This window comes from Echinococcus granulosus, assembly GCF_000524195.1.
Source record: "Echinococcus granulosus chromosome Unknown EG_S00151, whole genome shotgun sequence".
Classification (NCBI taxonomy): Eukaryota; Metazoa; Platyhelminthes; class Cestoda; order Cyclophyllidea; family Taeniidae; genus Echinococcus; species Echinococcus granulosus.
In genome coordinates, this window is record NW_020170531.1 from 65,623 (window position 1) to 81,928 (window position 16,306).

The window sequence follows — 16,306 nt, forward strand, 5'->3', positions numbered from 1 at the left end:
ACCGCTTTCCGTGCTTAAATGCTCAGTAGGCGAAGGGAATTTTATGTGAGATCAAGTATAGCAGATTGAGGTGGGAGTTATCATTAAACTCTAGACAGTGAGCATGCCATCTGTCCAGCCAGCCGGTCGGTTAACACGGCTTCAGACAGCGTGTATTATGGCGGGCAGACAGTAGCACTGACAACAACAAGGATGACGACTACACAATTCCATACTTGAATAGTTACCATGTCCTCGTGCATCGCATCGAGACGACGTACAGGACGGCACTAACCTCCCAACCCCCATTGAGTCGGCCTAATGAATACGAAAGGGACTGAAAAGAAGACGCAAAGCAACCACAAGCTGCAGAAATTGTCCACCAAAGCAGTCGGATTCGCTTATATGAATAATTTCTTAAAAAACGGTGCTTAGGAGGTCCACTTGATCGCTTTGAAATACACCAGAGATGCGTTAAATCCAATCCAGATGGTACAACTTCAAGAGCAAGGCCAAAGCACCCTGGACAAAGTAATTCTAATCTAAAAATTAATTTTAGAGACATTTTAAACACTCCTACAAATAAGACGAAGATCAATCTTTGGTTCATGGGTTGAAGACAAACATGGCTACCGACCAAGAGCGCTTGGCAAGTTTTGGACAGACGTCTAACGGCCAAGAGGTGCCATGAAAAGGGCAGCCTTTTTGGAGCAATGGAATGTCTAAATTTACTAGCCAAATTCCTTCTGGGGAAAGCTACATTTCACCCTTAAAGAAGAGTAGGAGTGAGCGCAAGCTACACCAGTTAGTACCGTGACTACTTGCGATGCGTCTAAATACTCAAAAAATCAGCTGCTTCTTCAAATTTCCATCCCGTCTCTTGGCGATGGACAGGACTGACCTTTTAATCGAATTGACAGCAGGCTCCGTCCAACCCTAACAGCCTTGTAGGTGGAAATGGGAGTGTCAAATCTTTCCATAATTTACGACTTTTTGGTTAAGGAAACTCTAAAGTCAGTCACTTTCCATGGTGGTAAGCTAAAATGCCACCAGTAACTTGTGTACTGAAGTGATGATAGTAAATCGTCAAACACCAGCACCGCAGGTAGTGGAACGCTGCTGAATTTATGCACGTTTATTAAAACAACACTCAAAATGCAGTTATTTTGTCAAAAATGAAACGCTCTCACATTTCCAACTGATTCTTGGGTTATTTCGTTGTTTTTTTTCTGGCTGGTCAGGCGACTTTAACCGTCCCGTTGGTTTGATTTTCCTTACAACATTTATCTCATAGAAATAATTACTTCCATATTTTTGGTTCTAGTATATCTGAAATGTTAGAAAGAGGGCTTGTCTGATGTGACTTATTTAGCTAATTGGGATAGTTACTTGCGCCTTCTAGAGAGAACTGACCACACTATTTTTGCTAGCCAAAGTATTTATTGACAAATATTTGTATATTAGTGTACGATTGGAATGTTGATCTTTAAACACATGAAAATTTTACTAGCGTACTTACAATTTTTCTTGAACTTTTAGCCTAGAAGTCTTTCATAAGGGCCTTCTGAAAGAGCTAATTGAATACCTTGTAGCACCCCGAGATTTTCCTGAGGACGAAAGAAAACATAATACTCGGGCGGAATACATGCATTAGGCATACAGAGGGGGTTGAAGCAACTAGCATAGCCCAGAGGCCAGCATACTGACGAAGGTACAAAGTGGTCCTTCACCAAAACCGAGAGTCAAATAAACAACCAACGTATTGCATAGCTTCTCTCCTCTTTTAAGCGTCATCCTTGGCACGCTTCTTGGTCAGCCGCCCTTGCCAGCCATTACAACGCGATTGGAGCTGCAAGGCAACGCTCATGCGCCACGCGTGCAAGTCATCGAATGCCCATGCAACAGAGAAGACACTTGATGGCAACGCCACTGAGCCCTCATGGCAATTCTATCGGATCTGGAATTCCGTCCTGTATGGGAACTAAATTCAGGGATGGGGGAATGTGCTGGCCATCACGCATGTCCACCGCTAGTCGTAGAAACGCTAGCCTAAAAGCAGATTTATGCAAGAGAGGACAGGGTTTAACACAGCTTTCAGGGGTTGGATTTCGCGTCCATTCCCCCTTGCCGCATTGATCTTATTTCAACGTTGCTCAGCCATATTTCTCTGGTTCTACTTAGCTAGTGGAGAAGTGGAGAAGGTATCATGAGTTCACATAATTGTTATCTTCAATCAGGAACAGAAGGCAGTTACGTAACGAACTTTATCAGATGGTTCACAGAAAGTGTTGTTTCAGTTGTTAATAGCTTTCCTGCAGATTACGGGACTGGGGTAGTTACCGAAGCTAGACGTCATTTTCAACCCTCCTGTTAGGTGTCGTCGCTGATTTTTCCATTCACAGTATATTTACTCCTTCTGCCCCACTAAGGTTTATCACCCAGCAGTAGGAATCAGGGTATTTATTCTCCGAGATCGGGTTTGCTTTCTACAACCACCACTATAGGACCTTAAGTCTTCCCTAAGGTCAAATAAAGACGCAACACTAAGGCTACTAACATGGCCAGGAGGCCAGTTTAAGCGGTGAAGGAACAATGGCGGAGCATCTACGCAACCCTCTTGCCCAAGTTGAGTTACCCAAGCAACCATCGTATTGCATTTTTTCCAGAAATCCACTCGATTTAAAGCGTCTAATCTTCAATAACTAAGATTATTATTCCCGGAATATAATACTAGATTTCAAACTTTAAAGGTACCCTCTTAAGGAAAGGATTTTCAGCATTTCAATCTATTATTTCAAAAGGGCCACGATCGATTCCAACGCCGTTTGTGAAAGAACCTCGTGATATCGAGACCCCTTCAACTTTAATCTACATTCCGATGATTTTTCTGTAATTATTGTACAAGTATTCACGAATAAAGTATGCGCTGTCACAATTCTCCCCACTTCCTTTTCGGTCAAATAATATCAAACCCGGCAATAACAACAGTAGCCGCCTATAAACGACTCAGTAGAAAGGTTAAGATGCCCGTAGAACAGAAAGTCGAAGTTACTCAGAGGCGCATTAAGGATACACGATTAGTACTAATCTTCTGGGATCAGCCCGAAAATTAACCTAGAAACACATATCTATTTAATTTCCAAGTTATCCTTGATATTTACGGAGGTGCTAGGATAATATTAGCCTAGCGTCTTGCTTCCGAGGCGGCACTCGAATCATCCTTCAAGCATACTGCAAAAACCCGATTCCAAATCGTAATTACTAAATAATCATCCATTCCAACTTAAAGACCCAAAAGTTTAATTAAATAAAGGGGATATCATGACAAGATCACGGGGAGGAAATTGATGTGAACTGGAGAAGACGCCCCATAAGGAAGACCTGAATGGGAGGGGAGGTTAATCAGTAGTTCTCCGTCTTCATGTCGGTGATACCCAACTCCTCATTCTGCTCTTGGCTTCGTTGGTACTCCTCAACCTCAAGACGCTCGTCAGTGCCTTCTGGATTCAAGCTCTGTGGAACAATGAGATAAAAAAGTAGATTTGAAGAATAAACTACCGTCACTTAAAGTACACTCCAAACTCAATTTAAAGTACACCCCAAACCTTAAATACACGAGTGTTTTAGAGAATACAGAAGTCTAACACTAAGGTACGTAGAAATACTGGCAGCTGACATTTACCACTGCAATCACAATTTTGCCGGTTAGAGAATCGCAGCAAATGACAAAAAAAGTAGAGTTGAGTCAGCTTCTTGATGAATCTTATCATCGAGCATTAAAGGGCATTCAAGAACGGTTAGCGGGCCCAGAGCTAACACAATCCAGGAGCACTGGAATGCGTCCGCCGTTACCACAAAACTTGTTTGTAAGAAGTTGAGGGAGATAATACCCCTTTCCCGTCCTTAGCTTTCCTATTCTCCTGAGTGAAACTTACCAACTTTTCTTGGCATTAGACAGACAATTACATTAAAAATAGAATCGACGATCGGGAACGGAGGTGACCAGGATAACGTTTGGTTGTTTGCTTCTCAATACAAAACATACGAAAATTGAATTTACAGCAAGCTTGTGCTCAATGGGAGGAGGATCACGAATTGCAATGGTGGTTACTTCAACGAATAAATTTTACATTCTGGGAGCCTTTTTGTAGGTAAATTTTTACTACTTTAGAAGCGCACATTGCTTGAGATCAAAATAAAAATGAAGCCATAGAGAGTTTCCCCATCTAGACTAAGGCAAGAGAATGTTGATATTTCTTGATTTCATTCATAATTTTGCTTCAAAGCATATGACACCTTTCTTCATTGTTATGTTTCTTTACAAAACAGTTTTCCTATCGCCTCCTTCAAAGTAAAGGATCAGTTGTTGGAATGTAACCGACAAACACTCGCACTAACCACCTCGGTAGAAACAAACTTCACTAAACCTGAGGATGTCGTAAATCAGTGCGCGTAGGTGAAGAAAAAAAGAAGCATTCTGTTTTCCTGTAATCTCATCAACGGCTAATTTTACATTACCTCAAACAAGAATCGGACCACATTTTATGCTCATCGTGATCCGAGCTGTAGCCGGCGTTTCACATCAATCAAGCACTTACACCCACTTTGGAATTTTTATTCACTTATGGACGCAAATAGGAGAAATAATTCCATCCCCTTAGTGAGCACAAATGCTGACGGAGACAATTTGCCTATAAGCCTAGAGTATGACAGAGTGCTGCCTCTCTCTCTCTCTTTGATTTGCGCGGTCATCATCGTCCCAACAGTGACAACTTTTTCAGTAAACCGCAGGAGCGAACGCTTCGACACACAGGAATAGTCGCATGACACATTCAGACAAGACCCATCACAAAAATAAACTATAAAAAATACAAAAATGGAGATATCTTTTGATAGATTTACAATGAATACCGTCTGATTGGAATATTGTTTTAAATAATATTCCCAAATTATTAAAGTAACAAGAAAGCTGGGTAGCGATGAAACGCAAATGGGAGTTAAACCAACCTGAAGATAGCTATTCCCGGCGGGGTCATTCAGCACGAGATGAGCATCTTTTCGTATCAGAGAGAGGACCTAAAAAAAACCATCAAGCATTTGAAATAAAAATACCGATGGAGGATGTTACAAGGCAACTCTATAAGTCCCTATGTTCCATTATTGTTTTCTGCCATGACGCGAGGCAAGAATTCTAACTCTATGAAATGGGATTCGTCTCCGTGTCTTGATTTTCAAACTGATTGTCCGCTACGGGATAAGGCTACGACTGGCACCTGGGAATAAGGAGGGCGAGGATGAGGCAAAACCTCCTGGTTACACTCAGTTTCCAAGGCAGACGAGTCCTCATCACATCCACCAAGTTTAATCAACATTTCACGATACAAGGGTGGATTCAAAAATAAGGGGAAAGAGTGGAGAGCACGATGGACTGCCGCTGTTTTATCATTACATGCATACAAACAATCGCACCAGGCTACAACAATAAGCTATATCAAGCACTCGATATACGACCATGATAGGCATAAGCCTTACAAAACTCCAAGATTTCCACCAAACTTGAAATGCATAGTTCCACTACAGCGCGTCATTTAGTGAATTATTCAAAAGAAAAGTTTTCAGATGGTCGAGAAAGTTTCATCTTGCAATTTACACTTGAGATGAACAAGAACAAGGAACTGATTGTGGTTTTTAAAAGCGGGTATTTCTTTAGAAATTGAAGAATGGGTAGGAAACTCTCATATTAAATCAAATGGGATTTGATAAAGGTAAATGACCCAGGATAGTAAAACCTGACCTAGCAGCCGTATTACTGCTCAGGGGTGAGGCTCACAGAATGTCTTTTTTGTGATGATTTAGTTTGCAGTTCCAAATGACCCCAAATGACATTTCAGGTTAGTTTCAGACAAGACCATGATGACAGGAAATATACAGGTAGTACGGAGGCCTTTTTGACGAATTCAGGACAAAAATGTAACACCTGGGAGGATCGAGAACGGCAAATAGGCGGAGCAGTGACGTTACATGCATAACAATGATTACTAGATAAACTTAATACATAGCTCTTTAACCATGGGGAAATAAATAGAAGAAGAATTACCTCATCAATTTTATCACAAGTAACGGCAAGCAGCCTCGTCTTTTCCTCTTGATCGGAGCTATCACCGAACAGCAACGGGTTCATGGATTTGAACTACAAGAGTGAAAATAGGAATCAGTCAGTCGAGCTTCTAACATTCATCCACTCGTATACTCGAACATCCAGTTCATACAAACATCCATCCGTTCGACCGGTCATTCATTAGTTCCTTTAGTCATACACTGTCAAATCATCTTTTGAAAGATCCATTCAAACATCATTCATTCAACTACTAATTCAAAAACAGCAAGATGAGTGGACACACCTGATCTTTGATTAGCCGCAGCAGACCCTCAACAGTGGTGAAACGACCACCCAGAGTGCCTGGCTCTGAATCAATTCCAAGTTCGGGCAGAGCGACACTAGCCGTGTCCGACTTGAGGATATCGCGAGACAGGTCCTCTTCGGTTGCGATGAGCAAGCGGAACTGTTTACCGCGCTCGGCAATGCCTGCGATCGACTTCACCTCGTTACTGCGATAACCGCAGAGACTGCAGTTGATAGCCATCAGAACCACCTCTTGAAAGTAGGGAATGTCTGTAAGGAAGCGAGAGATAGAATAGAAGTCGTTGTACAAACCGGTTTTGACAAAGGAAAGTTTAATCCAATTCAAACACCAGGATAAAATGTACTATCCGTCCTGAATCAGATTCACGGAAACATCTTTGTACCAAAGTTACCAGCTAGATTCGTTGGTTTCAGATCAAGGGATTGCTAAGTGACCTTAAATGAAAGAAGAGAACTCGTTTACAACGCCCAAAACTCCGTTCGCAATGACTGCTTGTGCATGAAGAATTCGACAAATTAAATCTACTGAAAAGTTTCCAGACCCGATTCACTGGTCGTAGAACGGAGTTGATCAAGCTGAATTAAAAAAGGAGCGGGATTATTGTATTACCAGTTCCAACACCACGCAAGAAGAACACCACGAATCGGGCCTACTAAAGTGTTTAGCTAACTTATATCAACTAGCTCCAAGATTGTGATAACAGACATTCGGAGTAACGTACGTAAAAGGCATACTGGAGCACTTTCACATCAATTACATCAGTTGCGAAACAAATAAATTTAGCCAAATTCAAGCAAAACAGTTAAACTCTGATGGCAATAACTATCTGCAATCGTCCATAGAAGACCTACTGCCTCGGTGTTCACAAATAACAAAATATTTTGAACAGCGGATAGCTTAAATAGTTGACGATTAGTGTGCATGGAAAATTAAGTGAATATTAAGCTAAATTTTCTCAGGCCAGATTAACAGATTTTCAAAAAAGGATTTTAAATAAATTTAAACAAAAGGAGAGTTTATAGAGCAGGAGGTATTCTGATTGCCCATCCACTGCTGCACAAAGAAGTTGCTTGCTAAATGGAGAATTTTAGATGACGTTGAACAAATACAACATGATCCTTTGAAAAGCAAGTTCATTTCAAGGAAGCGCTCATTTGCGGTCACAGAGGAAAAATAAGTTGTTTACTAAAAAATGTTCAAACTAGCCGCATCAATTGCGAATTTTAGGTGTATTAAATCAGCTGCATTTTACATTTCCTTTCCCATCTATAAGACGACCAACTGAAAGATTTTAGTAATTCTCTACAATAATTCCCTTCCGTTGTTTCAAATAAGCAATTTTCGCACTACATTCTTTTAGTTTTTTAGTCTCAGTAGCAATTTCGGCAGTTAAATGATTTGATAACGAAATACCTACTCTTATTGAAAGGAAGAAACAAATGGAATGGTCCTAAAAGCAAAAGATGAGTACTCCTCCAATTAACTAATACAGAAAAGTCACCGCCAGTCTTTTTACGGGTATTATTTAGCTACTTCAAAACTAAAAATGCGGGTAAACGTGACGGTAAGTAAATATACAGCAATGTAATCCATAAAGAGCCTGAAATAGCTATACGGTAAGGAAACAGATATCTAAAACAGAACGTACAGGGGATAGCAAGAGACGGCCCCCAATATAACCAGAGCCTAATGATTTAAGCTTCATGGATCACAAGAACCGTACAATATTTACCTAACAAATAGTACATAGCTGCCGGAAGCATAAAAAGATACAAACCCATTCAATAGAATGAAGAAACGTACCAACAACTTTCATGTTGGTGGGACAATCGGAATGACAGTTGGGACAGGTAACTTGGAAGGTGGAAACGCTATCTTTTATGTTTTCATCCTAAAAAAGTGAAGTCGAAAATCGTCAGGATAGAACGAGAAAATCCCATCTCAAACAAAAGAAATATTACGAGACCTTGTCATCTTTATCATCAGTCGGTGCGTTATCGTCCCGAAAACCAAGCAATTTATCCTGTTCGGCCGTCCGGGTGTACATTACACACGTAATTTGAGGATCATTAAGTGGTGCATGCAGATTTTCAATAAACCCATTTCCAGACGGGTCGTCCATTTCCTAGAAAGTACCGTTTAATTAGGTAAAATGGAAGACATTGTTGAAACGTTAAAATGGTTTCAAGCAATAGCATGGAATAGCAAGAAGTACTGAAACAAACTAGCGACTATTGTGCATGAAAAAAAGAAAACAAATAGAAAGTATTTACCCCCACATATCAGAATTTTAATCGGGTACCAGCAAAAGAGCCGAATGAAATGTAGATATAACTTTAATGCGCCCTAGCTATAATAGTTATTACATGCAGTTAGTACGGCTGCACTTACCAACTGAAAGGGGGTTTTCAGGGTGAGAAGACTACGAAGCTTGCCAATAAATGCATCAATAAGCTCTGCTTGCTTTGGATTTGCTTTCTGGAAACAAAAAAGATAGGTTAAACTGGAAAATGTGAGAAAAGTAATGTAAGAGACAGCACTAACTCGTCTATCTGGTTGAAGAAACTCCAATTTGTCAATGATGCCAGTGATCACGCCCTCAACAGTAGTCAATGCTAAAATCAAACAACTGATTAGAGGTGGCGCTTCCATTACATAGGAGTTATCATTAAAAAGTTACGTAAGTGAAAAGAAGGCACACAATATTCTCAAAGAAGACGCAAGCTAAAACTAACCAGACTCGCTGCTGGGGAAGGAGGAGTCAAGAGAGGGAATGCGGATTTCTGAGTGGCTGGGTTGAATCACACGACGGTTCAGATCTTTGGCACAGCGAACATCCAGAGTAAACCTCCTTCCCTTCTCCTGAATAGGTGCAGCCGGATCAACCGATCGATTGGTAAAGCCGCAGTGCTCACATTCAAAGGATGATATGACTACTTCTCGGAAAAATGGAATCCTTGTGATGAGCATTCGTGTTGTGCCCTGAGGAGAAAAACAATGAAGGAATAACGGCAGCTCAAAAGGGGTAGCGCGGCAACAGCAGGACCAAAAAGTGGAAAACTTCAAATATTTTGCATATAAATGACAGAAAAGCGAGTGTGCAGTAAGTCTAACTATTTACAGGAATAACAATACTGATGAATTATTTTCATCTATAAAGTTAGGGAGCGAAGCATAAATCATTACATTCTTGCGGCAATTCAAGCATAAGCTCTCTGTTTCGACGACTTCAGAGGCAGCATCCTGATCCAAATCTCTAACAGTAGGCCCAACCTCGTCAGGACTCTTTTCCATGAGGATTTGAACAGCCCGAAAAAGTCAAGGTCATTAAAACGCTTGCAAACACTCCCATCATTATTTCCATGGGATAAAAGCAGTAACTTCGCATGCAAAAAAGAAGTTTGCAAAACCAATTTAGATGCTTAGAAGCTATTTTGACCCCACCAATTATGATTCGATTATCCAGTAAGTGCAATAAGCAGAAAATTTAACTAAATCGTACAAATGCATGCTTGTTAAAAAAAAAACAATTAAAATAAATTGAACAGGAGCTCAATGTGGTGCGTAAGCACGTTGTGTTTAACACGTTCCAACTATTAAGCATCGAATGTGGAGTCAACTAATTTTACTCATATTAACGAAATTAACTTAAGTTTTATTTGATGGTTTTCATCAAATGACCCAAATTAATTTAAAGGATAGTACGAATGCAGCATCTCATTCGCACATTTAAGGTCCTAAGTAGAACTCTTTAGACATATGCGATGTTCTGATAGTTTGCCTAATTCTGCATTTGGTTTTGTTGGCAAATGAGATCTCGCGATTTGTAAATCAGCTCTACAGCATGGCCTATGGGGCATGCCACTAGCAGCAGGCTTATCTATAGGTCAAATTTACATACTCTGCCTGATTTTTGTTTCCTCTTCCGTTTTTAGGGAAGTCCTTTAGGGCTTTGTTTTCAGTGAATAATAAGCCGTAGTCTGGTAAAAACGACCGATATTATGGGACAAAAATTTAAACTGCAAGAAGGAAGTGGCTTTGCATACAGTTGTTCGTGTGTTTCTGTAAGGTTGGTTTAAAAAACCATTAGGATATTACCGCTTACGGTGTTTTTATATAATACACTTGCTATTCAAGTGCACCTTTCAGGTGAGAGCCGTTCAGGGGGCGGAAGTCTAGCATCAAGGGTTCGTCAGGTTTCCTCGGAACAGACCTTTTGAACCCATACTTGCCTTCATCAGCGTTTACTAATAAATATGTCCTTGCGGAATCATCCCATTCGTTTGAGTTGTTTGGGGGCGGGGAGGAATAACTAAGTCTTGAACACGCTGCTGATTTGCTTTTTTATTAATGGTTGATAATTTGGTCATCCAGTTGCGCAATGACCTCTGATTTACTCTGCGAGACTAACTAGGTAAACTGTGCCGAAGTTTTGCTTAGTTGGGATCTTTTGCGAAGTAAATGTTAACTAGGAGGAGTCGTAAATCGATCTTAGGTTATTTCTTATTTAACTTACAAACCTGCAAGGATTCACATTGTCTTCAGGTCCACTGAAGCAGTCTCCACCATCTTCATAAAACAAAGAGGCTTATTCTACTGGGTGAAACAGATAAGGCAGTTCCGATTAGCCCTCTTATATCTCATATGGGCTGTTAAATTACCGCACAAAATTGTTAGAATTGCTTTCCACTATTATAATTTTTTTGAGGTATTATTTTTTGCAGTGTCAAATTAACCAGTCAACATAACTAGGAATACCATTCGAAGTTCTTGGTAGTGGTAAGAAGGCAGGTACGATTACCGATATTTTTCTTTTAAAATCGATTCGAAAGGAATACACGGGAACAAACTTATCTGATACGATTTCCTACTACTGATGATGCCAGAAAGGTACATTATGGCGTATTTATGGGCATGTATTCCAATTCGCTTTCAAGCAGTAAAATGCAAATTGGTCAAAAAATCCTCATTGAAGAACGGTTGATTGGGGGTCACCTCGCGGCCCGAGGATGCCACTTGAAATTAGACTGGGCATTACGCTAGCCGGCTCAATTTCTGGTCTCGCTTCTGGATCGACCGGTGTATAGAGTTCTTGTCGAAGCTCCAAAATGTATGAGTAACTGATAACCATAAACCATATCTAAAATTTAGTAAGACCAAATAGATTTGAGAGATAATGAACCATAAAACAAAGAATTTAGAAAGAGTTCAAGAAAGTGAAACAATAGAATCATAAAAGTGCAAAATAGGCCAAAAACGTTGCCAATGTGATTAAGCAGCAATCATTATTAATTACCAAAATTGAATTACAAACAAACTGGGATTGAAATGCCAAAATTCACCAAAGTTTGCCTAACAGGGATAAAAGCGATTAACAAGAAGGGTAAATATAAAATAAATCACCAAATAAAATTGTGCAAAACCAAGTAAAACAAAGAATGATGACATACCGCAAGAACGAAGCGGATAATATAGAACATGACGTTCACAATTACATACGGAAGACGCTAGGGAATCAAAATTATGTATGACTTACCCAAGCAGCTAAACCATACCAAGAGTATATGTAAGTGCTAACACCAAGTTCAACAATCGTATGCAATACAATTACAATAAAGAAATTCAACACAATGGGTTTCAAGTTGTATATTCTCTAAGAAATACAATCAAAGAGCAGCTTACGTATTTTGATGGCCATGAAATTGCACCAACAAGACAAAATGTAAATGAAAAGAGAACAATATGGGCGATGAACATAACTATATCACATAAAATGAAACCTTTTCATATTAGCAAATGTACGAAAAACCTTTCCAGAAAGGCATGCGCCATAATCCAGGAAAGCCCCCCTTTATGATAAAATCAGTATTTGCAAACTGTACGATATCAAGAATCACAAGTAGGAAAGCGATCAACGTCGTAATCTGTCATGAAGAATAAGAAGGACTCCGTACCAGTGTGGTGATACCGGCAATAAAACACCCCATGCGGTTATCAATACAACAGCATCCTCTGATTGGGATGATTGACAAATCAACCCGTTTGTGGCGGGCATACCAATATGCCATTGTTTTTGTATTAAAAATTGTAAATATACACCGTTAATTATGGAATTATGGCCTTTGAAAGTCAGTGTAATCAAGTAAGTCAATTTTGAAAAAGTAAAACAAAATTCAAGGCTTTTGTTAAACATCCTTGGTATACCTAGTTTAAGAAAAGTTTGCTTGAGAAAGTTAGAGTTATTCCACCACATTCGAATATAACTTTGGTGTCCAGGGATAAGGGTCTTCACAATATATAAGTGGTTCTCTTGCAAAAAGGCCATATTCATCGATGTAGATTAAAATCCAATCTTACAGGCAAATTAGTTCCCATTCATTTTTGACTTTGAACTCCCTTTTAGGTTTATAGAATCTTTTGTGTCAGACTCATCCTGGCTGTTTAAAACATCACCAAAGAGTGCTATTTTTCTTCTAACGAAGTATGCAAAAGGGAATAACGTAAATGACTCTCATGGGAGGTGCTTACGCAACCCGTTCATCATATTCGCTTGACGTAGGATAACAAGCTCTGTTTTACTCAATGTTTTTGTGACTAAAACAACTTGTTTTACAAAGTAATAAGCCATACTGTTTTTTTAACAGTCTTCATAAGCTAATTCCTTAATCTGGGAAAGGCTGGAAGATGTATTCACACCAAGGAGGAGGGAGAGAGGAGGCGCTAGAAGTGGTGAATGTCCTAACAATCTGCACTTTTTCGACGGTTTTGATTACTTAAATTTAACTTCTAACCCTTTTTGCTAAATAACCACATCCTGGACTGTGCTGATGAGTAAAGTGATTGATGACCATCTGTGTCGGTGTTATTATCTTTTGCTCAGGTTACTTTTCCGTTGGCTTCGTTTCACTACTATCGCATTATTATTTGCAACAGGCTACCTTTTATTTAATTAATCACAAATAAGAAAAAATGAACATACCCTATATTTACCTATTTTAGTTACACAGATTAAAATGTAGGAACGCAATTATTTAACAGAACTAGGGTTTAACACACATGCACAGTGCTTGATTTAACTGACAAAATTCTTTCTGTAGTCATTCAAATTTTATAGTCAATAGCTGGGGATCCAGTTCTGCATTTGGTTATTTTTTTTGGCGAGGTAATTGTCTAGCCTCCCTCTATGCGCCTTAGAGTCGGAAATCACATTGGCATCTGTGCGTGATGGGTCATCAAATATCCCTTTCCATCGACTAGCAATGCCAAAGATATGATGTGGAGAATCTGGCCACCTTGAAAGAGTCTATGTTCTCGGATTTTAACGCATTCTAGTCAGTTCGCTTCCCAGTATGCTGACAAGACAATGCATCATGTTTTGGGGGAGTGAAAAAATTGACATGAGTGGTGCGTATTCATGACAGTCTGCGATTCTCTGAACTAAGTTAACACCGCTCCCCTATGGCCTCAATGTTTCAGGAGTAATAGACAACAACTGAGCTATTTATTTGCTAGACACGTGTTTTAGCTGAACGTCATGTGATTACCTGTAATCAGAGGGTAGAAAAAAACATCTGCACCGCAGCTACTCTAGGTAGCGTCTTCTTTCCCCTGTCCGTAAGCTCCGCATACAAATGTAGGCATCTTGGTTTCAGGTTGAAGACCTAAAGCTCACACCCATCGCCTGTGGTGAGGTAGAGATGGCTGTCCGCGAGACCTACCTTCGATGCTGTCCCAGCATCTCACAACAGGTCCTGTCTCATATGTCTCGCAGGCACATTCAATTTGCCGCAGGGTTGCTGCGGACAGGGGCGTAATTTCCGGCATGCGATGGTCTGCTCAGTTCCTAATTTACATCGACATCGATGCAGCTACACGCAGTAAAGTGTAAAAATATGGGGTTCTACCTATTAGTCTACATAAACTTGTCCAGAAGGTGAAAAAGTTTACTAGTGGGCTGTTAACAGAAGTGCAGTCAGCCGAGTGGCACGACCTCTAGATGGTGACGAAAACCACGGAATCTGGGATACGTAGAATTTAAACGAAGTTCCAATTTTTTTTCCGAGCTCCGGTTATACTGACTTCCCATCAGCAGATTTAGATATATTTGGAGTTTTGTCCTCTTTGTGCCTCTGAATTAGGTGGCATAAGGGTTCTCAAAGTTTGTACATTACGGCTAAAGTTTATGCTGTTTGAATTTTAGACGGATTGTTTTTCCTTTCCGAAAATAGTATTATTCTCACGGAAGGAAACGAGATGGGACTGATACTGACAAAGTATTTCAAACGGGTAGCGAGCAGCTGGACTAAAGCCGACTTTCAAGGCAGCTGGTGTTGGGGCGAAAAGTGTTGCAACTTCCATCGTGCAGGGGAGGAAATAGATAAAATTGTGGTAAGTTTAGCTAACCGATGAAATTTTGGAATAGGAGACTTACGAGTCCAGCTGCACCGTTTCTAGCGATAACCTTCGGTTTTGAGCTCTTGGGTGAGGAAGGCTATTTACTATGTGGAATGAGGGATTAGTAACGTAAAGAGAAGGCGTCCATGCTTCTTGAAGAGTGAAGGGATCTTGTTTCGACGAGAGCGTCAACCACGTTGAACTACCAGTTCTCTATCCTAGAGGCGCAGAAGACAAGGTACCAGATTTAAGGTTTACATCCCAATCTGGTTCTCATCACGCCGAGGACTTAATTAAATACGTCAGTGCCTCACCGAGGTTCATGATTCTGCCATCTGCTAAAAGCAAAGCATGAGGACGTCCCAGGATAGGCATAACATAATTACATCCGAGACAATATGAAATTCCTACAAACACTTTTCTAAGTGGATTGGTGCCTGAGAATACGAGTCATCAAAAGTAGATAAAACAACACGAAATAGGGGTCGCCTGGAACCGGTCGGGGGCGGAGGCGTCTCCGGTCGCAATGAGTTTGGGTTTGATTATTTTTATCACCAAAATCAGATATTCAGGTCAGTGCAGCCGTCTCTCCCTCAAATTAACACGAACACATTCCTGAACATCTTCTTCTCAATGCACAATGTCATATGCTAGACAATTCTCGGCCGATAGGCATGAGACCAAAAGCTAGTGAGAAATCAGCTAGGCGTCTGTAACATGTCAATCATTGCAACAGGTTTCTTCGGATGAAGGACAGACGTTAAAACAAATCTTCTCATATCAACCGCACCATAATATGCGGAAGATAGCTTTGCTTTATCACATTTTCAGAATGTGAACCGTGTTTTTTATTAAACCTTAGGTTCCCATCTAAATCACCGTCGCTATGGGCAAACTCCAAGGTAGCACCTAAGATAGACTACTTGATAACAATGTGGCAAATTACACCGGTATACGTCAATTTCATTTTGGATGAAGCATAATGTTACATACATACTTGTCTTCTTTGGCTGCTATTTTTTATCCAAAATTGTACATGGCAAAGAAAAAATCCCACACAGTATTGCTGCAATGCGAGAATTGTTTAACTCTCGGTTTTTGTGACGGAAAACTTGGAGCTTCACCATTTATATCTCTGCTAGGCGGCTTGACCTCCAAGGCATGTCAGTAGCCCTAAAAGCCTCTCCACATCGAAAATACATATTTTGCTCAAATATTATATCTTCTTTGGTCTCCGGAGAAGTCTCAGGACCCCATATTACGAGGGGAAACAAGAGGATCTATGAAATTATATAAGAACCAACAGGACCACCTCTTAAAATTTTAAGGTAGTGCCAATTCTAATACACAATTTTTTTTGAAATTAGTTGCTTTTAGTTTCTCTCTATGATAAACTCAAGACCTATGTGGGAGAATAGCAACTGCAACATCAGTACCAAGAAGTGCACCTGTAAGCAATATTTTCTGAAAGATTCCGCAAAACTGCTTGCCGTGAAAAGAAAATTGTT

At 40.1% G+C, this 16,306-nt stretch overlaps 2 protein-coding genes across 2 annotated transcripts; one reads left to right on the top strand and one right to left on the bottom strand. All coding sequences in view use genetic code 11, as the record gives it.

Moving 5' to 3' along the window:
* Positions 1-3,381: 3,381 nt before the first annotated feature.
* EGR_09516 (Zinc finger protein ZPR1) lies at positions 3,382-9,698 on the bottom strand (the record flags this gene model as incomplete). The annotated part of the gene is made up of 10 exons (XM_024498765.1): positions 3,382-3,492; positions 4,987-5,055; positions 6,077-6,169; positions 6,381-6,652; positions 8,208-8,295; positions 8,371-8,529; positions 8,796-8,882; positions 8,949-9,019; positions 9,140-9,386; positions 9,591-9,698. The coding sequence occupies 10 exons, from the start codon at positions 9,696-9,698 to the stop codon at positions 3,382-3,384; spliced, it is 1,305 nt and encodes a 434-aa protein (XP_024346817.1).
* Positions 9,699-12,519: 2,821 nt separating this feature from the next.
* EGR_09517 (hypothetical protein) lies at positions 12,520-14,218 on the top strand (the record flags this gene model as incomplete). Its single annotated transcript, XM_024498766.1, has 2 exons — positions 12,520-12,546; positions 14,057-14,218. 2 exons carry the CDS (start codon positions 12,520-12,522, stop codon positions 14,216-14,218), a joined length of 189 nt encoding a protein of 62 aa, XP_024346818.1.
* Positions 14,219-16,306: the final 2,088 nt, after the last annotated feature.